This window comes from Astyanax mexicanus, chromosome 15 (genome assembly GCF_023375975.1).
Source record: "Astyanax mexicanus isolate ESR-SI-001 chromosome 15, AstMex3_surface, whole genome shotgun sequence".
Classification (NCBI taxonomy): Eukaryota; Metazoa; Chordata; class Actinopteri; order Characiformes; family Acestrorhamphidae; genus Astyanax; species Astyanax mexicanus.
This window is the reverse complement of record NC_064422.1, coordinates 32,231,685-32,256,869: the sequence shown is the minus strand read 5'-3', so window position 1 is coordinate 32,256,869 and position 25,185 is coordinate 32,231,685. Positions and strand designations below refer to the sequence as shown.

The 25,185-nt window shown below is 39.2% G+C and overlaps 2 protein-coding genes across 2 annotated transcripts in view; one reads left to right on the top strand and one right to left on the bottom strand.

Moving 5' to 3' along the window:
• Positions 1–25,185, top strand: part of tectb (tectorin beta) — an 87,599-nt gene that overhangs the window by 2,262 nt on the left and 60,152 nt on the right. The gene's annotated exons all lie outside the window — the stretch shown is intronic.
• Positions 856–23,386, bottom strand: cpn1 (carboxypeptidase N, polypeptide 1). The gene is made up of 9 exons (XM_007259238.4): positions 23,011–23,386; positions 20,344–20,540; positions 17,480–17,635; positions 6,388–6,564; positions 5,799–5,910; positions 5,160–5,299; positions 3,193–3,292; positions 2,843–2,961; positions 856–1,642 (listed from the first exon to the last, which is right to left on the bottom strand). The coding sequence occupies exons 1-9, from the start codon at positions 23,237–23,239 to the stop codon at positions 1,526–1,528; spliced, it is 1,347 nt and encodes a 448-aa protein (XP_007259300.1). The 5' UTR covers positions 23,240–23,386; the 3' UTR covers positions 856–1,525.

Genomic DNA, 25,185 nt, shown 5'->3' with positions numbered 1-25,185 from the left:
AACGAAAGAGAACCAAACTGACACTAATGTACATCTTAGAAATAGACTATCCATGAAATACTATGACATATATGGCCTTTACAGCAAGTTAAACTATGCATATGCTTTAAATTGCCCATGTCCTACTATTTATGTGCCTTACATAAAAATGTATTCCACAACCTGACATTTTCCATGGTTGTTTTTAAACATCCTATTTTTTCCCACTGAAATAAGCTGTTTTATTTCAGACCCTTCAGACTCATATATGTACACGATCTTTGTAGCTTCCTTGTATTGTACCTCTTTTAAAAGCAGTCTAGGCTAAACAATTTCTAATGTTAATACGCACATTAATAAAAATATTTTGGTTTTAGTGACATTTTAAAAACAAAATGAGCTGTTCTGTGTATTTAGACTGGGGAATTAATCGTGAATGTTGGTTTAAATAACATTTACATTACAGTATGTAAAACTGTATTGTTTTGTAGATTACATCTACTCTGTATTATCTGTAGGTCTCAACCCATAACCCATTCAGCCTATTTAGAAGTTTATGATATATTTGTAGCAAACATTTAAAGGTGGGGTTTTGCATCAGTTGAAAGGAGACAATCAGAGGCTTTTTCTTCTTCATATGTGGCCTTGATGACATGCGTGTGAACATTTAGAAGGATGCTACCCTTTAATTCATAATGAAAGTTTGGTTTGGAACAGCAAGTCAGTGCAATATTGTGCTTGTTGGACAAACTACTCGCTTTTTTAATATACTACACTGAGTGTGTGTGTGTGTGTGTGTGTGTGTGTGTGTGTGTGTGTGTGTGTGTGTGTGTGTGTGTGTGTGTGTGTGAAAATGATTGTTAACACAAAATGATGTAGAGTTTACATTTTACTTTAGCTAATGAAAAGGTATTCACTTTTATAGGTCCTTGTGACCAACATTTCTAGCACACATATTCACAAATTTACAGGAAGGGGAAATGTGTCTGTTGCTTAATGTATCAGATAATTCAAGTTTAATGTAGAAGGTGAATTTTTATTATTCAAATTGTAAAATGTTTGTAAAATGTCAAATTCCCAAGACAATCCTGATTAAAAACCCACATTACTGGCATATTTGATGGTGCAGTTTTTGACTGCAAAATGTCTTCGATGACTGTGGTCTTGTTGTTCACTGTCTATAAGTGCTGATGTACAATGTGGGTTGCACTTCATAATATTGCTTAATTACCTAAATTACAGTATGGATATTATTCCTGACACTTTTCACATTTTACTTTTTCATTGTTATTTAACACATACATTTCTTATGTATTACATAAATATGACACTCATAGCAAAAGAATGCCCGTGTAGGAAAAACACTCTATTAAAAATCAATACAAACGGAGGACTCTGGAAGATATATTTCAATGAATAGAAAAGGTGAGGTTTGTGACGGAGTTAGCTTGTGCCTCTCCACATTCTTCACCTCCTTCTCATTTCTGGGAAAGAGATGGGAGTTTCTCTTTGTTGAGGGAAGTGTCCATCTGTTTTTTTGTTGTTTTTATCTTGGGCCGAGGTTGGCTGGAGGAACCTTGGCAGTGGACAAGTTTTTCTTGCCTTGATGGCCCCTCACATTCAAGTTTGTCCCTTTAGGTGCAGGTTTCAGATAGAAGTGTAACTGAAAAAAACAAACATAATTATATAAATATATATAATAAATATGTGTGGCATAACATTAGTGTTTATACTGTAGACTGGCAGCCATAAATTATCTTGACGTGTAATAGGAGCTCTATCCTGCCCGTTCACGTAATAGAGGGGAAAACCACAAAACGAGACAACTCCCTCAACTTGTTTGATACTTGTGGTTAACATTAGAGTGGTTGCCAGGAACTTAGCATAGGAAGGAAACCCTAAGCTTGATAGCTGAGGTGTCTGATCTTATCTGCAAAGAACTGCTAGTTTCTTTTGTTTACCAAGCAAGAGACTGATAAACTGAATATTATATTCTCAAGTCACAAGGGCCTGTATGAACATGCAGAATTAATTATTTCACTTTAATAACAGTATCACATATTTCTTCTTCTTCTTCTTAGTATTATTATCATGTTATTTACCAAGTAATTAATATGTATTTAAAAATATAAAAATGTTCATATGTTTGTTTGTGTGTTTACTGCACAGATTGGTTAAAGGCGGAGGCCATATTCCATCTGTGTTCAATACGGACATTCCTGGGATTTGCTTATTTAGGAGTATTTAATCTTTTTCAGTTAAACAGATGCAGTGAAGTATTGTAGGCTAGGTATCGTGATTATATCGTATTATGAGATGCCCTGTGATTCTCACCCCTAGGGCCCCACACAAATATGGTGAATGTGCTTGTTTTTTCTTGTCTCAAGTGAAAAAAATGTAGTATTGTGAAAGAGTAATATTACAGGATTTTTCATAAAAATTGGTTATTTAGATTTTTATGTTTTGATGCCAAACACAGTTCTTGTGGGAGGCCTTGTGCAGTTTCACAGTTTCACAGTTTCGAAGTTACATAGTGCAGTAACAGCATTTGCAGCACAGAATGGTAATGGCAGGGACACCATTGTCCCTATTACAAGTCAGCACACTACCACAGTTATTCTGATTATTGTGATTGTTATTTATGGTATAATCTGCTGCATAATGTATCTTTAGGCCCAAAGCTGGATATCCATGGACCCAGGGTTCAAAAGATTAAGCCAACCTTAAGCTACATTTGCTTTTATTTAAACACTCTTATCGCGCTGCTAATACACTCTTAGTTTTTCTACTAATACATTTTGGAACAATTTGTAGGAGTTTTACTCTCCTGTGTACACAGTGTGTGTAGCATGTCTATGCTCACCTGTATGGCCTCTGCAGGGCCAACTGTGACTGTACTGCTATAGGGCTGGTACCCTGCTGCAGAGGCAGTGACAGTGTAGGTCCCTGGCAAAAGCAGACGGAAGTAGTCTCCATCTGGTCCTGCAACACAGTTACAGAGATAAGCTCAGAATTATACATTGCATATAGGCAACTTGCTTAGCTACTTTGATAAATAAGAAAACAAAAAGCTACTGCCTTCTTGAGTATTAATTATTAATACATTTTTTGTAGCTTTTTTAGTCCTTATAATGTACCAATTGAACAAATTACAAACTATGTAAAAAAAGCTATAGTTTATGTGCATTATTTGTATTCTGATACTGTACTAACCAGTGGTGATGTCATGGCTTATGCCAGCCACTGAGATTTCTGCATTGCCGATGGGGTTGTTGTTCTCATCATAGACCATTCCTTTAATGCCGTGGTGTACCTTGGGAAAGCACAACCATAGTCCAGGTTAGATGTACAATACTGTACGGTTTTTAAAGTTGTAAGCTGTAAGTCTTAGATGTCTTTTAAGGCTACAGATATACTTGTTGTACGGCTATAGACATCCAGTTGTATCATGAACATAACCGTAAAAAAAAACATTCCGTTCTATTAGACTCAGATCTCAGCTTTACCAGCCAAATCAAAGCAACCACTACACAGCCTTTTATCATCATAATCTTTAAAAAAAACAGAATCAAGGGTCAAAGAGAAGCTCATCCATCAAATGGTTTCTAAAATCTCCCAGTAAAATACAGACTAGATTTTAAAGTGCTACAAGTTTATACATCATCAAACGGTTTTGAATCAGAATATATCTCTGATATGTTTAAACAATATGAACAACAAAGGTCTCTTAGATCCATAAATTCAGATCAAGCAGTGAAGAAAACATGGTGAAGAAGCATTACGCTTTTACACTGCTTACAACTGGGACAAACAACCAGGAGATCTTGAATGTGACCCAGTTTTAGCAATCCAAGTTCATACTTTTTTTATTAAAGCTATATGAACAATAGATATAATTCAAACCAAAATAATGGACAGACATCTCTTTTCTTGTGTCTACTAATTGAGCTCTATAATATCTACTACTTCTTTCTTATGTCTCTGTACTTTTTCGTGTTTATGTTCATTTGAATTAACTCTGTGTGTGAAAGGTGCTATAAAAATGTTCTAGTCTTGCCAATGTGCTACGAGTGTTACTGGAGGCAGTCCACAGAACAATACTTTTAAAGTACTTACTTATTTATATAATGTAAACATGGTGGGTTAACTCTAATGGTAAGAATGGCCAGTATATGTCTCTCATACTGCTCAATTTTTTTTTACCATTTTAATCATATGTCTAGGGTTTCAGTCACATGATTTTGTTTGGGGCCATCTTACTTTGGAAGAAATGCTCTTATACACTGACCAAAGCATTAAAATAGGTGTTCATAGATATTCTGTGTTTGTAGATATCTTGAATTATCATTCTGACTAGTAAAAAACTTGTATGTAAAGCTAACCACATCTTAGTCAGCTTATCTTTGTTTAGCTTAGCTTAGCCACATTCTACCAGTAGAGAACTCACAAATAGCGTATCTGCTTTCTATTAAAACAACTTGCCATATGGCTATTAATCTATCATAGCTACTGGAGGCTTATTTATAGGTTCAGGAGTGCACCTTTTCTGAACACAAGGACATTTGCGGTATTTGGAATGTGGAATTTGATACAGATTTAAGATTCGTAGTGATAACATTGTTGCAAATTTGGTAGCTAGGTTATGCTAAGGTTTCTAGCCTAACTAGGGGGAGTGTCTTGTGAATCCCTAAAATACTGTACCTTGCTTGAAAATAGCATTATTTATTGAGAATGTGCACAACCAGAACACCAAATGGACACAGAACTTATGAGGCAGCATCATGTCTATACCCATGCATAGTTAGAAACATGCATGCCTCTAACCCTAAGTAGATATTAAAGAGTCTCTACCCTTTACGTGCCAACAAAGGTCAAGAATAGTGTTACACTGACTTTACCCAAAGCATTAACATTCATATCCATTCCACTCTGAAAGCACCCAGGGACAGGTTGATTACATACTAACGCCACAGTAAAACACTAGCTCCTTTTTCTGCCCCTCGCTCCATCTTGATCAGAATACTGGGCCCTTTATTACCCGTTTCATTATGAATACAATACACTTGCTCCATGTGCACGCTTGGCACCAGGACGAGAGCTTGAACTTCTAAGAGTTTCAGTGGAACCTGATGGGGCCCGGTCCGGAGCAGGAGCTGAGCTGTGTGGGAAGGAGAACTCACCTGTTCCATGTAGGACACCAGAGCCTCCCTGTTGGCTAGCCACTCCCTGGATAGAGCACTTGCTGGGGGGAACTTATCACAGCTCAGCTCCAGAGTGATCTCAAAGCAGTTAGTGTAGAGGTAGTTAAAGTCCTGCATGCCTGTTAAAAACAAGTTAGTTATTAAAAAAGCTGATGGTGAAATTTATATAATACTTTATAATGTAACAATCATGTTTTCTGTAATAATGGACAGTATATACACATGACTTAAAAAAGTCATACTCTAAAAACATATATTGTATTGAAATACTTAATATGTGCAAAATGCATAATGTTACATCTCAAATATATATTGACAAACAGTATTTGGTTTGTGCATGGTAATATATTTGCAGTCACATCTAAAAACATTGTTTACCATAGTTTTCCCTTAGACTATATCTGTTCTATCCTTTATTCAATGCTTATTCAAGTTTTTACAAAATATTTTTTTTACAAGGGCTATGGTTTCAGCATCATCGCAGGACGTGCAATATCAAGTAATCAAATTAAGTCAAACACATCATTATACAATAAATAAACCTAAATGAGGAATTACATTTTTAGAATCGTCCACTAGAGAAGATTAGAAAGAAAAAATATAAAAAAATCTACTGACCTTTGGACAAAGAGTACCAGTTGGCTCCATTGGTAATGCCCTCCTCAAAGTAGTCTCCACAATTCCAGCCTTTATGCATCCAACTGTGAGCATATGAGTAGGCTTTTGCCAACTTTGTACACACACACACACACACACACACACACACAGACATAAATAATTACACACTTTGTTTATATTCATTAATCACTTATACATCTATTGTAAGGGAAGCATGTATTAATAAAAATGGCTTTGGGGGACAACTGACTTGTAGAGCAAGTTTTCTAGACGGGGATTTAGCCTAATATTGGTCAAGACAGCATTTTGAACCAAGAAAAAACAACATGTAGTCTATGACTAGGTGTAATCCCTGTCCAGAAAACTGACTACCGTTTAGAAAAGTTAGGCTTGAGGTTAAAACTAAGAAGCAAAAAGTAAACAAAGTTATCAAACATTTCAAGACTGACTGACTAAAATTAGGTTAAATAAAAAATAGGAACTTTCATAACTTTTTAAAGATTATGAGGGGAATACAGAGTGTAAAAATATGTAGAATAAAGCTCAGTTAAAGTAAAAAGGCTGAAAACTTATTTTAATCAATACATACCTTTTTAAAGATCTTGTCATCGGGGGTGGCTGAATATGTAGACTTTCCTCTAATACGAGCCTCTCTAGATTTATCGAAAGGATAGTTGGCCACCACTGCTCCTCCATGCAGGTTTGCTGATAGAATAAAGTTATAGTTCTGCATCCATTTAATTACTGCCAGCGTTTCTGGTTCAACCTAGAGAAAACCAAGAGCATAAGAGTAAAAACGTGTCTGAAAAACATGAGAAACTAAGACACCTTTAATTACCCAATATCATGTGTGCAAGTGCAACCCTGTGATATAAACCATCTCACACACACCGCCACAAACAGAGAGCATGAACTACGTCAGTGGAACCTTTTGTCTCAGACGCTTTATCTGGAAGATCTAACGCGGCGTAATGCATCCCTGTGGAGCAGTTGGGAAAATAAACCGTTGGCTACCTTTAACTGCCTGGGGTTAAATCAGTCTGGCAGGACAGTTTGTTGTCCTTGGAGATGGCTGTAGGGATGTTGAATCTGTCTGTGGGCTAATATTTATTATTTATTATGTATATATGTTGTACCCCTGACAATGGGAAGGAATAAAGAGAGACTAGATTGTGCTGTTTTCCCTTGTGCTGTATTGCAGAGAATGAGAAAACACATCAGAGCGCCCCCTTAAGTTCCTCTTAGAAATAACCTCCCCACTGAAAGGACTGACAAGAGCTCCCCCTACTGTCCACTTATACACAAACCATGTTTTTTCCATAGTAGCTAAATCCTTTTAGGACTCTGATAACAATAAAATCACCATTTCTCACTCAAATAACTTTTATCTAAATTAATCTCTGCTGTATAAACTCATTTGAGTCTTCTATTCTTCCTGTGCAATGCATGACTTTTTAGCCTTTTTACTAAAGTTAACATGAATACACTAAACAAGGAAACAACATTAACTTAATTAACCTAATTTAATCTTTTTAACCCACACTATCTTTGTATATTTTAACTCTTTTTAACCATTTTACCCACACCGTGTCTTTTTAGATTATTTACCTCTTTTAACTCATGAATGTTATTATATATACCACACACTCCCCTACAAACAAAAATGTCGTCCCGACATTTCAAGGGAAAATAACAACAAAACAGTGAAATTCAAGTTATTTGCTCAAGTAACTCATAGTCCAAGTAATCAGTTATACTGGTCCTGAGAGAAACAAAAGTTATTCTGTTACTCTTTTTTTTTTTTGGTTTGTGTGTCCTTTTCTCTCTATCTCTGTTGTTTTTTCTAACAGTCCATACTATCAAAAGCCATATGTGTACTGTGAGTGGCAAAAGTACTTTTGTATTGGTGGTATCCATGACATCAGTCCATGAGAAGAACTATGGGGAACAAATTGTCTTTGGGGTTCAACTGACTGAACAGCATAACAAGCAGGAGTTCCCAGCCTGTCGTAGGTGAATACTCTAGGTGGACGTCTCTCTCTCTTGGGAACGTGATACACAATGTCCTCCTGACTATTTTCCCTTTCATCTGATGAAGAAGGACTATCCATGTGGTCAGAAAGTATTGTATTCGATTCAAGTTGTTCTTCCTCACAAACCTCAGCAGATGGAACATCATCAGCAATCCACGCCTGCAGTTCTACATGTGGGTTTTCCGAAGCGGTCATTTCGGCAAGTTTAACTTCTGACTCTGCTTGCCTAACAGGATATGGATTCTGGCTTCCTGGAGGTACATAGCAGAAGTTATATTCATCCTCACTAGCCTCTGATTTATCTTCTTCAGCAGTAGCCCGTGGCATTGGCTTATTCTTCCGTGGGTGAGTTGTCTGTTTCAATTCGGTTTCTAATGGCAAATGATCACATGGCATCAGAAGGTTTCTATGCAAAACTCGAGATCGTCCTTTACCTTGCTCAGGCTTGACCTCATAGATGGGCAAATCTTGTCCCACCTGTCGTACGACGGTATGTATGCAGTGCTCCCAATAATTGCGAAGTTTTCCCGGGCCTCCGCGTGGTGTGAGGTTTCGGATAAGTACCCGGTCACCTGACTGCAACACAGAACTTCTGACCTTGTTGTCGTAGTATTTCTTACTTCTTACAGCAGCTTTGCGAGTGCTCTCTCTAGCGATCTCATACGCTTCTTCCATTCCACGTTTCCATTTTTCCACGTACTCTCTTCTACTGCTTGAGTCTGTTTTGGACGTCAGTCCGAAAAGCATGTCTACAGGCAATCTGGGTGACCTTCCGTACAATAGAAAAAATGGAGAATATCCAGTCACTTTGCAACGAGTACAGTTGTATGCATACACCAACTTGTTCAGGGACTCTTTCCAATTGGACTTCTGGGTCTCTGTGAGTGTTTTCAGCATCTGTAGAAGTGTACTGTTGAAGCGTTCTACCTGCCCATTTCCTTGGGGGTGATAGCATGATGTTCTGGAGCCTGCCATTCCACAGTATTTCTTTAACTGAGCAAAGAGCTGGTTCTCAAATTCTCCCCCTTGGTCATGATGCAGGCGAGCTGGAAAGCCAAACTTCAGCACAAAATCATTAAAGATGCGATCAGCTGCTGTTTTGCCTGATTTAGATGTAGTGGCATAAGCTGTAGCATAACGAGTAAAATGGTCCATGACGACCAATATGTACTCATAGCCCCCTTTGCATCGATCTAGATGGAGAAAATCAATGGAGACCAGTTCGAAAGGCTGAGTAGTCACAATGTTTGTCAATGGAGCTACTGTGTGATGGCAAGGTCTTTTCTGTTTTAGGCAGGAACACACTTTGGTGACATAATGCTCAATGTCAGCCTGCATATAAGGCCAGAAGAAACGATCACGCACTAGAGAAGTTGTGCGATCAACCCCTTGATGACCCATCTCATTATGGAGTTCCTTGAGGACAGTGGGTTTATACTCTTCTGGGAGCACCAACTGTGTTCGAGTGGCTGTAACACGTTGGAGGATGCCATCACCATCCAGCATAAGTTTCTCCCACTCCCGAAATAGACACTTTGTCCTTGCACTGAACATCTTAAGTTGCTCCACAGGTGGTTTTGACCCTGATAACTTGGATTGCACAACTGGTTGAATACTTGGATCTTTGTTCTGTGCTTGCTTAATTTCTCCCTTGGATAATGACGGGATCGTGTCATTTGTAGTATCTATACCTTCAGGTACAGAAGTGGCTGATACTGAGACAGACCAGGGAATACTGGCATTATTTTGAGCCTCCACGGCTTGAATAGTGGCAGTAATAGCATCAGAAGACAACTCCTCAGTGCATTCTTCCATGAGTGTGTCCACTTCCACTGGCATTCTGGAGAAACTATCCGCATCTATGTTTTCTTTACCCGCCCGGTACTTGATTGTGAAATGGAAGTCGGCCAGTTCTGCGACCCATCTGCACCCAGTAGCATTCAACTTGGCAGTCGATAACACATATGTGAGTGGGTTGTTATCGCTATACACTGTGAATGTTGGGGCATAGTATAGATAGTCACGAAACTTTTCGGTAACTGCCCATTTCAGAGCAAGGAACTCAAGTTTCCCAGAATGCAGGTGGTAGTTCTTCTCCGCACCAGTAAGTGTTCTCGATCCATATGCAATTACTCTCATTTTTCCGTCTTGCTTCTGATATAGAACAGCTCCTAATCCCTGGTTTGATGCATCAGTGTGTAATATGAATGGTTGGGTAAAATCAGGAAACCCCAGAACAGGTGGCTGAAGCAAGCAATCAATTAGTTGTTCTAGTGTTTGTTGGTGAATGTCAGTCCAAGTTATAGGTTTTGTTGAGGGGCAACTACTGATTTTTCGTCCTGACCTGGGTTTTGGCTGCACACCAACTGATGTTCTAGACCCCTCATCACTTGACTCCCCTTTAAGTAGCTCATACAATGGCATGGCTATCCGAGAAAAGTTTCGGATGTATTGTCTGTAGTAACTGAGGAGGCCTAGTATCCTCCTGAGCTCACCGACCGTCTTAGGCTTCTTGTCTTTTAGTGAAGTTACCGCCTCTGTATCAGCCGGATCCACTCTACTTCCTTCAGCTGAGACAATCCTACCCAAGTAGCGAACTTCCTGCTTGAACAGATCACACTTGCTTGGCTTAAGCTTGATCCCATACTCTCTTAGTCGCTGTAACACCTTCCTGACATCCTCAACATGCTCCTCAAAACCTTTGCTGAAGACCAAAGTGTCATCAAGGTAAGGGACACAAATTTCATCCCTTAGTCCTTCCAAACACTCTTCCATGCATCGTTGGAACGCGGCAGGTCCATTCATAAGGCCAAAGGGGACCCTAACCCACTGATATAATGCCCAGGGTGTCACAAAAGCAGTCAGATGTTTGCTCTCTTTGGACATGAAGCCTTGGTGGTAGGCTTTTCCTTGATCTAACAGTGAAAACCAAGAATTACCACCCAAACTGTCCAATATGTCTTGCATTCTGGGTAAAGGTTGGCGATCGGGATGCGTTTTCTTATTTAGATCTCTATAGTCAACACAGAGTCTGAGGCTGCCATCCTTCTTCCGGACGCATACAACAGGAGAAGAGTATGAAGAGTTAGACTTTTCAATCCACCCTTGAGCTATTAGGTCAAGTAGGTAATCCTTCATCTCTCGATACAAGGGCTTTGGGACAGACATGTAAGTTCGTGTAACTGGTTCAGTATTTTTCAAGGAAATACTCAGTTGCAACTTGTCTATGCAGCCAATGTCATCATCAGTTCTAGAGAAAGAATGGCATTCTTCCCGAAGCATCTGTTGAACTACCTGCTTTTTGTCAGGACTCAGATGGCTTATGTCAACCGGTGGATCCCAGACATCATCACATACATTAGCATTGTTAGCTTGTTGGACACTTACTTGGTGAACAGCAGCAGCTGTCTTCTGATCAGAGCTTTCTCCTGAGTTGATGGGAAACACTGTTCGAACAGGCTGTGCGAGGCCACATTCTGTTTTCTCTGCCAGGACGATATCATGATCAGTGACATTAGATACTTCAATGATAATGTGCGGGGAAGCTCCTTTTTTTAGCTGAACAAGTGTTTCACTGATCTCGAGGCCATCTGCCCACTGAGGGTCTAGTCCAGGCTCAACAATAAGTATGGTGTCCTCTTTAAAAGGCTGTGCATACACTCGACACTTGACAAGTACAGTGGAATGCTTTGGGATGAGAACACGCTCATTGGTGGTCTTTACTATGTACTCACACATATGTTCTGCCATTATCAATTGGATGAATGCTGTGATTTTGTTCTTTTTCAAGCTTGGGAATGCAACCCTCAGTGCTTGTTTAAGCTGTTGGTCACTGGATATGTTAGGTCGAGCCTCCACAACGTCTTCAACAATTTGCTCAATGACATTGAAACCAATAATCGGATGTGACAAGTGCCTGCCTTCCATTACCAAAATTGGAATGGTTAAGTCATTGGTGTGAATTGTGTCAGGAACTAACCTAAAAGTCACTTCTATCCATCCAACATAGGGCAGTTTAGTGCCATTGGCAGCGATCAGAGTCAATGCATCACCCATGTCGATGGCTTCTGAAACATCTCTCAAAGTTACTGAAGGCAAGTGCTCCCTCTTCCATTCTTCGTCTATGATGCACACTTGCGATCCAGTGTCCCACAAAGCTTGAGTGCGGTGTCCATTTAGGAAGCATTCAACAAGGCACTGTCTCCCTACTAGTGATGTCACTGCAGAGTGCTGCTGCACTGAAATGTTCATACAGGTGAGTTCTTTTGGTGATTTTAGCATACCACTACAGTATTGCTTATGTGTAGTCCAATGTTTTCTTTGGCATGGCTTGGAACAATAGAGTATGCTTTTGCAAGATGAACAACATTTTAGTCTCTCGTTCTCACCCATAATTCCACAGCCCTCACATTTTTGGGACCGATACCAGCCTCTGGTTACTCCCTGTCCCGTGGGGGTAACCATTCCCCATTTAAAGACCTTTCTTTCGATGGTTTTATCCCTCTTATCCGGCACCCAGCTTGGAAATGTTCACTGCTGCCACATCGAAAGCAATGTATACACCGTTCTTCCATACCTTTCTGCTGACAGTTGAAGCATCTTCGCACTTGTGGACGTGGAGGTGTTGAATAGTACTGTGGGTACCTATAGTGAGGTTGGAACACAGCAGGCTCCCTTACTGGACGAGGGCCACCAACTGCCGCATATTCACATGGTGCCACGATAGCCTGATGCTGGACAGGATCTCTCTCCATCACTCTATTCAAGGGTGCAGAGCTTGCTTTTGGTGGGTCAGTTGGTTGCTGCTGTTGTATAGTTTCTTTGATATGAGCTATTTCGGCACTGAGTGTTTGCAAAGAAGCTATGCCAGCTCTAAGTTCCTTCAACTCTGTGAGTACATCTGACGAAATCTTTGAGGTGTTCTGTTTCACAGGATATTGCTTTGAGTTTGTTTTCTCTTCAGACTGTACTACATGTACCATAGCAGGTGGTGAGACAGCCAACTTTCTCTTTTTCTGTCTCTCAGTCTCGTTCGCACATGCAGTGTTCAGTCTTTCTAACAATATTTCATCTGAGGTCTTTAGGTCAACAAGGAAAGGTTGCATGTCCATCTTTATGCTGTCATTCTGAATGCCAGTCAGTACAGTGTGTAAAAACATGCTCTGGACTAATGCAGGATCGTATTTCAGGCCTGATTCAGATTCTTGTGAAGCGAACAGAACTTTTTGTCGCAGATCCAGGGTGCGCATGAGAAATGCTTGGGGACTCTCTTTGTTACTCTGTACCTCAGACGTAAGTTGTTTATAGAGCTCGGTGGCACTCTTCTCTTGAAAATGAGAACGCAAGATGCGTCTGAGAGTGGGCAATGTTAACTGAGACTTTCCCTCCAAGTAGCTTCGCAGTTGAAGTCCTGGGCATATTGCTCTAATCACAGCATCAACAATTTCAATTTCTGGGTAGCCTCGACTTAGTCCATTTTCAATTTGATGTGCTAGACTTGAAAATGTAAGCTTGTCTTTTTGACCTGGCTCCCCAATCTGGCCAGAAATTTTGAAATCTTTGTGCCAAGGTGAGTTAGAAGATGGCACGTTCCCTGTCTTAAGCATTATTGGGCTATGCACCTGGGGTGGAGTATTACTGGCACTTGTGTCACTAAGATTAGCTTGATACAACTCACTTTGCTTTTGTGCTACTGCATTCTGCAGATCGGTTAGCTCTCTATACAGTCTTTCTTTTTCAACGGTGAGATTAGTAGCGGAAGTTGGACTCTCGACGTGGGCACTCACTTCTAATATTTTGTCTTTCAACATCAGAAGTTCTGACATCCCCTCATCTTCTAACTGGGCTACTTCCTCCCTCTCCATATGCTGGATAATGTGGGAGATCAGAGACATGCGATTTTTGCCAGAGACCTTTTCCCTATTTAGCCCAGAAATGTCAAGGAAGTCACATGTGCTTAGCAATTTCTCCTTCGACAGCTGATTTAACAAGCTGATCACTTCTATTTGTAGGTTCTCTAGTGCCTCCGCCATAATTTTCCGAGATGAAAGTGTTCTAATTGTATGTTACAGACTGTGAACTGACTTTCCTTACTCCACCCAGTGTCTTTTGGTCTCCGATGGCATGCAGTTCCTTTTGTTCCCTTGCATTGCCCTCACTACATCACATTTCCTCCCTTGGTCAGGTGGTGTTTAGTTAAAAAGATGAACTGTGTCGAAGGACTTCTGTGCAGTGACATGGGTCCTCCGAACGTTCATCCCAGCGGTGCCTCCAAATGTTGTACCCCTGACAATGGGAAGGAATAAAGAGAGACTAGATTGTGCTGTTTTCCCTTGTGCTGTATTGCAGAGAATGAGAAAACACATCAGAGCGCCCCCTTAAGTTCCTCTTAGAAATAACCTCCCCACTGAAAGGACTGACAAGAGCTCCCCCTACTGTCCACTTATACACAAACCATGTTTTTTCCATAGTAGCTAAATCCTTTTAGGACTCTGATAACAATAAAATCACCATTTCTCACTCAAATAACTTTTATCTAAATTAATCTCTGCTGTATAAACTCATTTGAGTCTTCTATTCTTCCTGTGCAATGCATGACTTTTTAGCCTTTTTACTAAAGTTAACATGAATACACTAAACAAGGAAACAACATTAACTTAATTAACCTAATTTAATCTTTTTAACCCACACTATCTTTGTATATTTTAACTCTTTTTAACCATTTTACCCACACCGTGTCTTTTTAGATTATTTACCTCTTTTAACTCATGAATGTTATTATATATACCACATATATATATATATATATATATATATATATATATATATTAGAGGTGTGCCAAAAAATCGATTCACATAAGAATCTTGATTCTCATTTACTACGATTCAGAATCGATTTAAAATGTCCCAAAATCGATTCTGAGGGGCGGGTTTTAGACTGATTTTGGGCTGGGTATTTTTGTTGGACCTGGCAACCCTGGGGATAGCGCTTGTCCTTTCAAACGGAGATCTTCCAGACACACACAGAGCGTAGGTGTTTGAGAATCACCGGTAAGATGGCAGAACAAGCACTATATTACATTAGATTAACGTGTAGTTTCAATGTTTTATGGCAGAATGCTTCATAACAAGCATAAAAAAGATCGCTAGTAGTTAGTTTCAGTAACTGTTAGCTAGCTAACTAGCTAACTTTCCAGTTCCACCTTAAATAACGCTACAGGTGGCAGCGGGCTGCAGCATTTAAGGCGGAACGGAAAAATACAATAAGCTAATCAGAGCTAATTTCAGCTCCTCATCACAGAGGAATTAAGGAATGGACCATATGAATTAATTTCTCCACCTCCTGCCCCCTTTCTGAAGAAATACAACGACCTTAAATTAACTAGTTAATCAGCAGCTGCTCCTGAACTTTAGCGCTCCACTGCTATCATCACATCAGCCCAGCAGCGTCACCTACACACCACCGCTAGTAGCCTGGTAATAAAGCAGTGTTATTTATTATTTATTTATTGTTCATTAACGTCATTGTGATATCCCAGTGATTCCTCTGTCACTGAGGACCCACATTCCTGCACATTTTATTGTTTTTGTAACACATTACCTGCTCCAGGACCAGTGTATATTATGGAGGGTTTTTTTTCAATAAGATTCATAAGCCAGAAGCAGAAATTTTTATAATTCAAATCGTTTTGAATCAAAAATCGATTTTGAATCGAATCGTGGCCCCCAAAATCGGAATCGAATCGAATCGTGAGATAGTAAACGATTCCCACCCCTAATATATATATATATATATATATATATATATATATATATATATATATATATATATATATATATATATATATATATATAGACACTTCTTGTTGACTCATCTGTCAGTGGAGAGCTGGGTTTCATGCTGCTGATACACACAGATGTTTTACTGCCCAGAAGAGTGCAGAGCCCACAGAGGGCCCAGGCTAGCATAATGTGATGTGGTACTGAAAGCTTATCGAGCAACAGAGCAATGTAAGGAACGTGTCACTCTTCTCCAGTTGCATTGCTTTTGTCTTTATTCTGAGTAACAACTCTTGGAAGCTGGCAGATGTTTTTTAGGTTGTTAAGCTATTATAGCTATAAAAATATTAATACACATATACATCAGTCAGGTTATAAATAAGGAACATTATTAAAAGCTGTTTTGCTGTAAATGGAATAATATTTAATTATTATGTTGATTGGAAACTGAAATATTGTAAACCTACAAAATTGTTTATCAAACATTGGTATATTTCAGCATTTTGCTATTACGATTTGAAATACGATATTACTTAAAGGTGCTGTAAATGATTCTATACTCAACAAAAAGCAAACACAAATCTCAGTGCTGATTCAGAAGCTCTGCCCACCCAAAATTCATGCCTGCACATTGTTTAAAGTAATGACACTGGGCTTGCACTTAAGCTAGCAAGGAAGGTAGCCATTTAAGTTCACTCTTGGTAGATCACCAGCTAAGCAGCCTCATCCAGCATTGCTACCTCGTGATAGAACACCGGCTAGTAGCCTCGTCCAACATCGCTACCTCGGGTTAAAACAACAGCTAGCATCCTTGTCCAACATCGCTACCCCCTGGTAGAACACTGATTGGTGGCTACATCTCTGGTATCACACTTGCTGGTGGCCTTGTCCAACATCAATAACTTGTGGTAGATCACAGACTAGCAGCCTCGTCTACCATCGCTACCTCGTGGTAAAACACTGACTAGTGGCCTTGTCCAACATTACTACCTTGTGGTAGATCACTGACTAGCAGCATTGCCCAACATCACTACCTTGTGGTAGAACACCTGTTAGCAGCCTCGTCCAATACGCTACCTCATGGTAGTGCTTCGTCCAAAATCACTACCTCTGTTTTTTGTTATTTTGAATTACAGCCTATGTAAGTCCAAAGAATCCCACTGTGCGAGTAAAGATTTTTGAAATCCTCTAGCCCTTAAAACCTTTTGCAAATTTTCTATGTTTAAATGCTGTTATATAACATTAGAGAAAGCAGCATTTTACCAAATAATTAGCTTTTTCTAATTTGAAATCATTTAAATCACCTGTAAGCTAAAGTTAGAGATTTACAGACTGCATTACTACATGGTATAACTTCTGCTGTCCAGACTCTCTGGGCTGAAATGTAACAGCACCTCATTCTGGTAACTCCAAAACCACCCCTTACACAAAACACTGCCTGCTTACTCAAGCAAAGGTGCTGAAAGGTGAATCTGTCAGTGCGAGATGGAGGCCAGACCAGCAGCATGAGATTCACGGATGCTTACACAGTGCTGTTGCACTGTGTATATTGCTGTTGCAATATTTTAAAATGTAATTTAGGAGCCAGCATTGTCCTGTCTCAGTTTAAACCGTGCTAAATATGGAAAATGACTTGTGTGTACGTTTATGTAAGACTGACATATTGAGTGAGCACGAGTTAACGCAGTGTTATCTTGATATCTTTATCATAACATCTGAAACTGTACTGCAAACCCCACAACCTTATCCTTGCATAGCTCCAACCCCCAATGCAAACACACACACACACACACACACACACACACACACACACACACACAGACTTTAGAGCTGCCCTTTGTGTCACAGCTGTCTCTCTGCATTGCCCACCTGTAGTTCCCATTTGTCAGGGAGGGGCAGGTGATGGTTTTGCCCGTTGTTCTTCTCGTAGTAGTACATGAGGCCATTTAAGTCTGGAAAATTGCGATTGAGGTCAACTTCTCTGGAGTTCCCACGGCCCACTAGGTATCCGTTAAATTCTGGACCCTGTAAAGCAGGACAAATAAGATTTCTTTACAAATAAATTAATAGATTTTAAAATGAGAAATAGTAAAGAAAGAAGGAGAGAAAAAGAGAAAGAATAAAATTAAAGTAATTAAGTAGCCTAATTTTGTAACTCAGTAAATCAGTAAGTAGTCAATGTGCATGAGTACGTAATTAGCATAAATTTGTGGGTCAGGAGTTTAATTAAGTCAGTAATTAGGTAAATAACTAGGTAGCCATATAATTATGTAACTCAGTAGTTTAATAAGAAAGTAGAAAAAAAGTAAATACCTATGTAACTTAAGTAAGCTTGGAACTCAGTAATTTGTCTGTGTGAGACATTAAGTAAGTAAGTAAATAGGAAAGTCAGTAAGAAAGTAGCGTAAGCAAGTTTGTAAATCAGTAAATCTATATGTAGTTTATTTAAGTCAGTAGTTTAAGTCAGTAAGTAGTCTGAGTGAGTCTAAATAAGTAGTTTCAGTAAGTTAGTATGTAAGTAAGTAACTGAGTTTTTTTCATGTCTGTTCTTGCATGTCCTAAGATACAGTAAAGATGTAAGGGTTCTACCACACTTGTGATACAACTGAATATTGTATAGGTGGACAGGATTGCCTATTGCGGTTATTTGGAAAGTACATCAGATGATAAACATATCATCACTGTCACAATTTTTTTTGGCCTTTTTTTTACTTTATGACATAATCTGAATCTGCCAGTTGTTCTTTCCATTGTTTTAAGGTTTTACGATGAATGGACCAATAGAAATGCTCCATAATTACCTGGAGTAAAACATTTCCCACTGGAAAAAATTTATTTTACCAGTAAAGCCATTTCTGATATATTTTTTGTAGAACAGTGATGAGACAGTATGTGGTATTGCAGCTGTTTTGTTCCTGAGGTGTTTTCCTAGGCTTTGAACTGGAGTGTATAAAAGGCTGAGCTGAAAGTCTGGTGCAGACAGAACTGTTACCCTCGGGACCACTCCAGCGGCCGAGCCAGACGGATGATAATTGGGTGTTTGAGGCAAGTCTTCTGCACATACTGTATGATTAGTCTCAGAGAGGGTGCGAAAGTGCACCTTAGTGTGTCCTGGTGTTCCGAGTGTATTTTACTGTATATATAAGTGAAACATCATGTGCTTGTGAATGAGGAGGATGTCAGTATGTCACAGATGTGTGTGGTTTGTTCTATATTTGGGTGTGTTATTTCATTGTGTGTATATATATATATAGTCTCAAGAGGAAGGAAAATTCTCTAAGGGTGTTTATAGTACAGGGGATAATTGAGGGGATAAGAAAGACGTGCAGTCAACCAAGCTCACAGGTAGAGCTATAAGTGTGTATTAAAGTTTAATTGCAAAACGTGTTCCCTTTTAGACCTCAGTGAACTATTTCACAAAGCAGGTGTTTTTAGTTGCCAGATTTCTTTGAATTAAATCTACATGTTACTATAGCAGAAATGTAAAAGTGTATGCTAAGATGAAGAACCAATCTAAAACATTAAGGGAGAAGCATTCTAGAACTGTGAAAGTGAAGTATTCTAAAAGCACATTAAAAGGAGAAGCATTCTAGAACTGTGAAAAAGAAGAATTCTAGAACTGTGCATTCTAGAACTGTGAAAGAGAAGCATTCTAGAACTGTAAAAAGAGAAGCATTCTAAAACTGTGAAAGAGAAGCATTCTAGAACTGTAAAAAGAGAAGCATTCTAGAACTGTGCATTCTAGAAATGTAAAAGAGAAACATTCTAGATCTGTGAAAGAGAAGCATTCTAGAACTGTAAAAGAGAAGCATTCTAGAACTGTGTATTCTACAACTGTAAAAGAGAAGCATTTTAGAACTGTAAAAAGAGAAGCATTCTAGAACTGTGCATTCTAGAACTGTGCATTCTAGAAATGTAAAAGAGAAACATTCTAGATCCGTGAAAGAGAAGCATTCTAGACCTGTGCATTCTAGAAATGTAAAAGAGAAGCATTCTAGAACTGTACATTCTAGAACTGTGCATTCTAGAACTGTAAAAGAGAAGCATTCTAGAACTGTGCATTCTAGAACTGTAAAAAGAGAAGCATTCTAGAACTATGCATTCTAGAACTGTAAAAAGAGAAGCATTCTAGAACTGTAAAAGAGAACCATTATAGAACTGTGAAAAAGAAGAATTCTAGAGCTGTGAAGGAGAACATTTTAAAAGTAATGAATATAAGCGTTCTAAATCTGCAGAGGAAAAGCATTCTAGAACTGTGATGGAGAAGCACTGAAGAACTGTGTGACTGAGGGATACATGTATATACTAATGTAAATAGAAGATTCTAGAAGTATAATTGATGTTCTTGAACGATGTAAATAGGGACAACATTCTAGCTCCATGTCAGTGCGGAAAATGGATTAAGAGTGAATGTATGAAACTATCTAGAACAGAGTGAATTTAAAGCATTTTAGAATAGTTGGAATATAGGAGGAAATTAAGAGAACACTTATTATTTAGTTGATAATTCTTTAAAGAAATTGTTGTGAACAGATAAATAGTATGAATTCTGCTATAACCATACCAAATTTAAGAAACTAATATATTTTAAAAGTAATATAAAGTATTGTCCGTTAAAGAACCTTCATACCAGCTTGTGTAAAGGTTTCTTACTACGTACAGCTTTTTGAACCGGTATTTTTTGACATGAATGTTTGGTGCTTGTTACTGATGAGCCAACAAGGCTGTAATACCTGCCTGGCTGCCACCTCATAGCCGTCTGGGTTCATGGAGGGCAGGATGTGGATGCGTGTGTTGTGGATAAGGCTGGTTATGCGCTGGTTGCCCGCGAGGTACTCCTCACACAGGAACTGGCACAAGTGGATAAGGAGCTCGCGGCCCAGCACCTCGTTTCCATGCATGTTGCCCACATACTTGAACTCCGGCTCCACTGCAAAACACATCAAGTGAACACAGTCAGGAAGTCAGGAGGGCATGCAGTCACGTTCTACTAGAGTACAAGTAGTGACCAGGCCACCATTTTTGCAGATGAAGCATTTCTCCACAGTGTGGAAACACTTAGGACAGCTATTGTACAAATTGTGCAGAATCCGCTGTTTCTGCAGGTGCGGGGTGACATTACCCTCTTTTTAATTACATTTCCAGCTTTATCTTTCACCATTAGTGTCATGTGACATGTGACTATGGAACCGATACTCATGAATGTGAACACTAAGCTTAAAGCTTATTATTACTATCTTCTAGAAAAATCATTTTATTTAAACACCTATTGTTTCTCTCTTGCTGTGACTTCATCATCAAGATAATCTGATCGGCCTCCACCAGAGAGATTTCAGTCCACACCTTAACCGAAACTCTTAGGTCCAGTGAGATGTAAATCACAGAGGCAGTGTGAAAGAGGCAGGCTGCTCGTTTAACAGTTGTGAAACATCTAATGATTGGATTACTGGAGGTGTGACAGCACTTCTGAAGGTGACTGGTGAAGTGTTGAGGTGAACAGATGTTCCAATTTAACTTAAAACTTTTAACTAAACAGCTAAGGCTAAAATTAGCTAAGAAACGGTTTAAAGACACATACAAAAATCTGACTAATGGCAATATATATAGAATTGAAGAATATAACATATCATTGCTGTCATACAAAAACTTTTGCTGTTTTGTTTATGCATTCTAGCCACTGTAACATATTCCTAAGACTATTTTCGTAATTGGAAAAATGTAATTTACCCTACTGTTAGATTGTGACCTGTTTCAAGGTATAAAGATTCAGGAAAAATACTTATTTTTTGGAGAAGGACAACTTTTCTGCTGAGCATAATCTATATATGTGCATAGGCACTCTTTAATATAAGCACCATACTAGTTGGAAACTAAAGAGTGGACTCATGGTTGCCCTTGTCCTGTTCCTGTTTTTGTGCTCTTTCACCTCATTGTGGAACATGCATACATCCTCCAATTCTACTGAAGGAAGCCCCGACATCAGCAAAAAGCCTGCCTGGCTCAGGCCAGCACCACTCATACAATACTCGTGCCTAGCATGTCTTTTGTCAGCTGAAACTGCAGAGCCAAAAAGCATCTCCTGTGCCTAAACCCTGAACTTAGAGTTACACCATATGAGAGAACATCAAGAGATGGTGCTGTCTAGCTTGAACCTCCAGTGGATGAAACTGACTCATGTTTTTTTTTTTTTTTGCCAGACATATCTACGTAATGTGCTCTGTTTACCTTCACTGTTGACAGAACGTAGAAACTCTTTTCAGTAATTTAGAAACACAGGGTCAGTGAGTCTCTGCTGATCATGAATCAGCTAACAACCAGATGTCAGATTAGATAGCTCGAAAATATATATCTACAGAACATAATTAGGCCTGCTAATCTATATTAAAATATTATCTTGTAATATAATCTGCTTTTATATTATCTTATATATATTTTTTTGTATTTCCAATTATCTTAATCCTTGTGTAGAAAAACTGTATATTGGCAACTATCGCAATATTGGGAATATGATTCCATATATTGTTATATCATATATTGTGAAACTGTGAACAAATTTGACAATTTTTAGGAAAGAAACATTACTATTCACTATTCAGTATTATTCATTAAATCTGAATATTATCTAGTTAATCAGTGGGAATAGTGAGATCTGAAAAGTACAACACAGCCATCTGCTATAACAGTCTGGATTTAAACACAACACAAAATGAAAAACTGTCAGACACCAATCTATTATTATAAACTATTCATTAAAAATCGATACAGTATTGTAAAATATATTGTGATACTTCAATATATATTTTTTTTCTTACACCCCTATTGTTCAGTCTTAACAGGCTTCTTCTTCTCTTGTCCTAAGAGTCAAAAATGACGCAAAGGCAATCTATGCACCCTTGTGGTTTCATGGAAGTATGGACAAAGGTAATGTTAATGGGAGTTTTCTAGCTGTTAAACACGGTGGCGGATGTGATTACCCCCCCCCCCCCCCCTTAGACAACACAAGGGTTAAATATTTAAGCTTAATAGTAAGTGAGATACTCTGAGTGTGTGTAGGCAGTTTTATAGTAATAAACTGATGGTTTGCTCTGTCTGGACAGAACTTGTATCACCTGCCAAGTCTCTTTTTAAAATAGATACTCTGCCAGCAGCATTCTCAGGAAAGTGATGACAGCGTCTGTTTTTTCCTTCTATAAAAAAAAGACCTGGAACACCTGCAACAGTGCAACTGAGAATACCGAAGCACTGCCTGCAAATCAAAGTATGCTCTGGCAGCTCTACAGCTTCAGCAATAATTTCTCCTAAGCCTCCCATTCCTGAAGAAGCATAAAGCTCAGAAAAGCCATCATCATCAGTACAGCAGCAGTGGACTGTGCTGAAGGTCCAGAGGTAAAGACACTCACATGCTTCATGGATGCCAGGGCTGTCGCTGAACTCCAGCACGTAGAGGTGGCGCCCCTCTACGCTGCGGCCGATGCTGTAGATGCGGGTGATGTAGGGGCACTGGCTCTGCACAGAGAACAGGGCACGCACCATCTCCTCATAGCCATGGTGCTGGAAGTCATCAATGGCCTGGGCCTCTGGAGCCCAGAGCACCAGGAGCAGAACTCCAGACCACACCAGAGACAGCATGCTTCAGCTTCAGCTCCACAAACTTACAAACCCACTCACTCACTCACTCTCTCACACTCTTTCTTTCAAGTTCAGTCTTGCTCTCCTTCCCCCTCTCTCTCTCTCTCCCTCTCCCTCTCCCTTTTTCTCTATTACAGGCTCAGCAGTCCTTCTCTCTGTCTGTCTCTCTCTCTCTCTCTCTCTCTGTTTGTTTGGCTCACTCCGCTCTGTCTCCGCCCTCACTCACACTCACACACACAGGAGAAAGTCATGGCAGCCCCTCCCTCCCTCTCTCTGCCTCTCTCTTTCATGTCCAACCATTCCCCACCATGCTTCATCATGTACGTGACAGTTACTTTATTGGCATGGCAAATGTGCTGTAATGTGTGAGCAGGAGAAGCAGCTTGTTTTGACTGCCCTCAAACCTGTCTGCTCTTAAACTCCCTCATCTCGTTTTCTTTTTAGTTTGGACATTTGTTCATACAATGCAAAATGCACTTCAAAATTATTTAATGAATCTACTGTGTTTTACTGTACTATTTTTTATTATATTAAATGTAAACTATAATGGTAAAATCTGTCTTTCAGGTTAGTCCCAGTTATCCAAACCAACTAGCCTAGTTCCTGCACTTACAGGAAGCTACACAAGCTTAAAGATAACAGGATAAACAGTTGTTTCTATTAAATTAACTAGGATTAACACCTTCTCTACCCATTTCTTGCGAAATTATACAGGAGTTTATTTAAAATATAATAACTTAAAATATAATTGTGGGTCAAGAATGCATTAACCAAGAATGGTTAAAGTTTCTAAATGTGTGCATTCACCTCCAGTTTTTGGGGAGGAACAACAACAATTCGGGACCTTTTTAACCATTTTTGGTAAATACTTTCTTGGGCTGTAGAAGAAAAGTCAGATTCAATATTAACATTTTCTGAATAATTACTTGGGTGTATGTACTGCCCTGTATCTATTGGGACATTCATATATTTTCATACTTTATAACATAATTTCAGTCAAACAGTTGTTCTATATTGTAATTTTATGATGAATGGACCAATAGAAATGCTCCTTTTCCTGTAAAGCGGCATTTATGGAGAAAAACTGACTTTCAAATTATTGTTTTTTAGTTACCTTAGAAACGCACTTATGCATGCTCATACACAAACATAAATATACATAAGCACACAAACAAATACAAATATACAACCGGAAAGCTCACAAAACAGTGGTAGCTAAGAGTAAACCTGAAAACATTTTAAGTTAGTTGTACAAACAAATGTCAGGCGAGAGACAAAAATCAAGTAAGAACAGAAGTCACGCTTAATGTACCTTTTTTGTATTCTACTGACCCTGTAGCTCAAAAATGGGACCCTATACTTTAAATTTAGCTATAGATTTTATCAGTTTTAGAGAATATGGTAAATCTTTGATTTAGTTTGTAGGAAGAAGAATGTGTGTGTATTTTGGTAAAGGGTGGCGGAGGGACATTAAACAGCAAATAATTTGGGAGAGATCATCAAGCACTGTTTATCTAAGTTAAAGTCAAACTCCTTATTACTTACAGCTCCTCAGCAGAGAGGGGGAATTGTAAGCAGGAAAGGAGAGAGAGAACTGGAACGAGAACATGTGTGTCACCCCCTCTTCACATCTCCCCTTCAACACTGGTTCATTCATTAACTCTGAGTAAACACACAGGGAGGCCCAGAGGTTAGGCTTTCTGCTGGGCCTTCTGGGGAAAGCAGCCTGTGGGTCTGAGGGAAGACTCCAGGGAGAAAGTACTGAGATTTCTGCAGGTTCCCCGCCCTCCCCCCCATCCATACACACACTGTCCTTAACCCCCAGGAGCTGCTGTCAATCAAACATAGCATTTAGGGCCTGAAGCTGTCAGTTAGGATGTGTGTGTGTGTTTCTTCTAGTAATAGACCACTCTACCTGGACTAGATTATTGCTCCCTATACTGAGC

Excerpts from the sequence above, each read along its gene's own strand:
- cpn1 (XM_007259238.4), bottom strand. The coding sequence starts at position 23,239 with ATGCTGTCTCTGGTGTGGTCTGGAGTTCTGCTCCTGGTGCTCTGGGCT. Across the intron at positions 6,565-17,479 it reads CTGACAAATGGGAACTACAG|GTTGAACCAGAAACGCTGGC; the intron begins GTGGGCAATGCA and ends GGTTTTCTCTAG. Across the intron at positions 3,293-5,159 it reads TGGTGTCCTACATGGAACAG|GTACACCACGGCATTAAAGG; the intron begins GTGAGTTCTCCT and ends TGCTTTCCCAAG.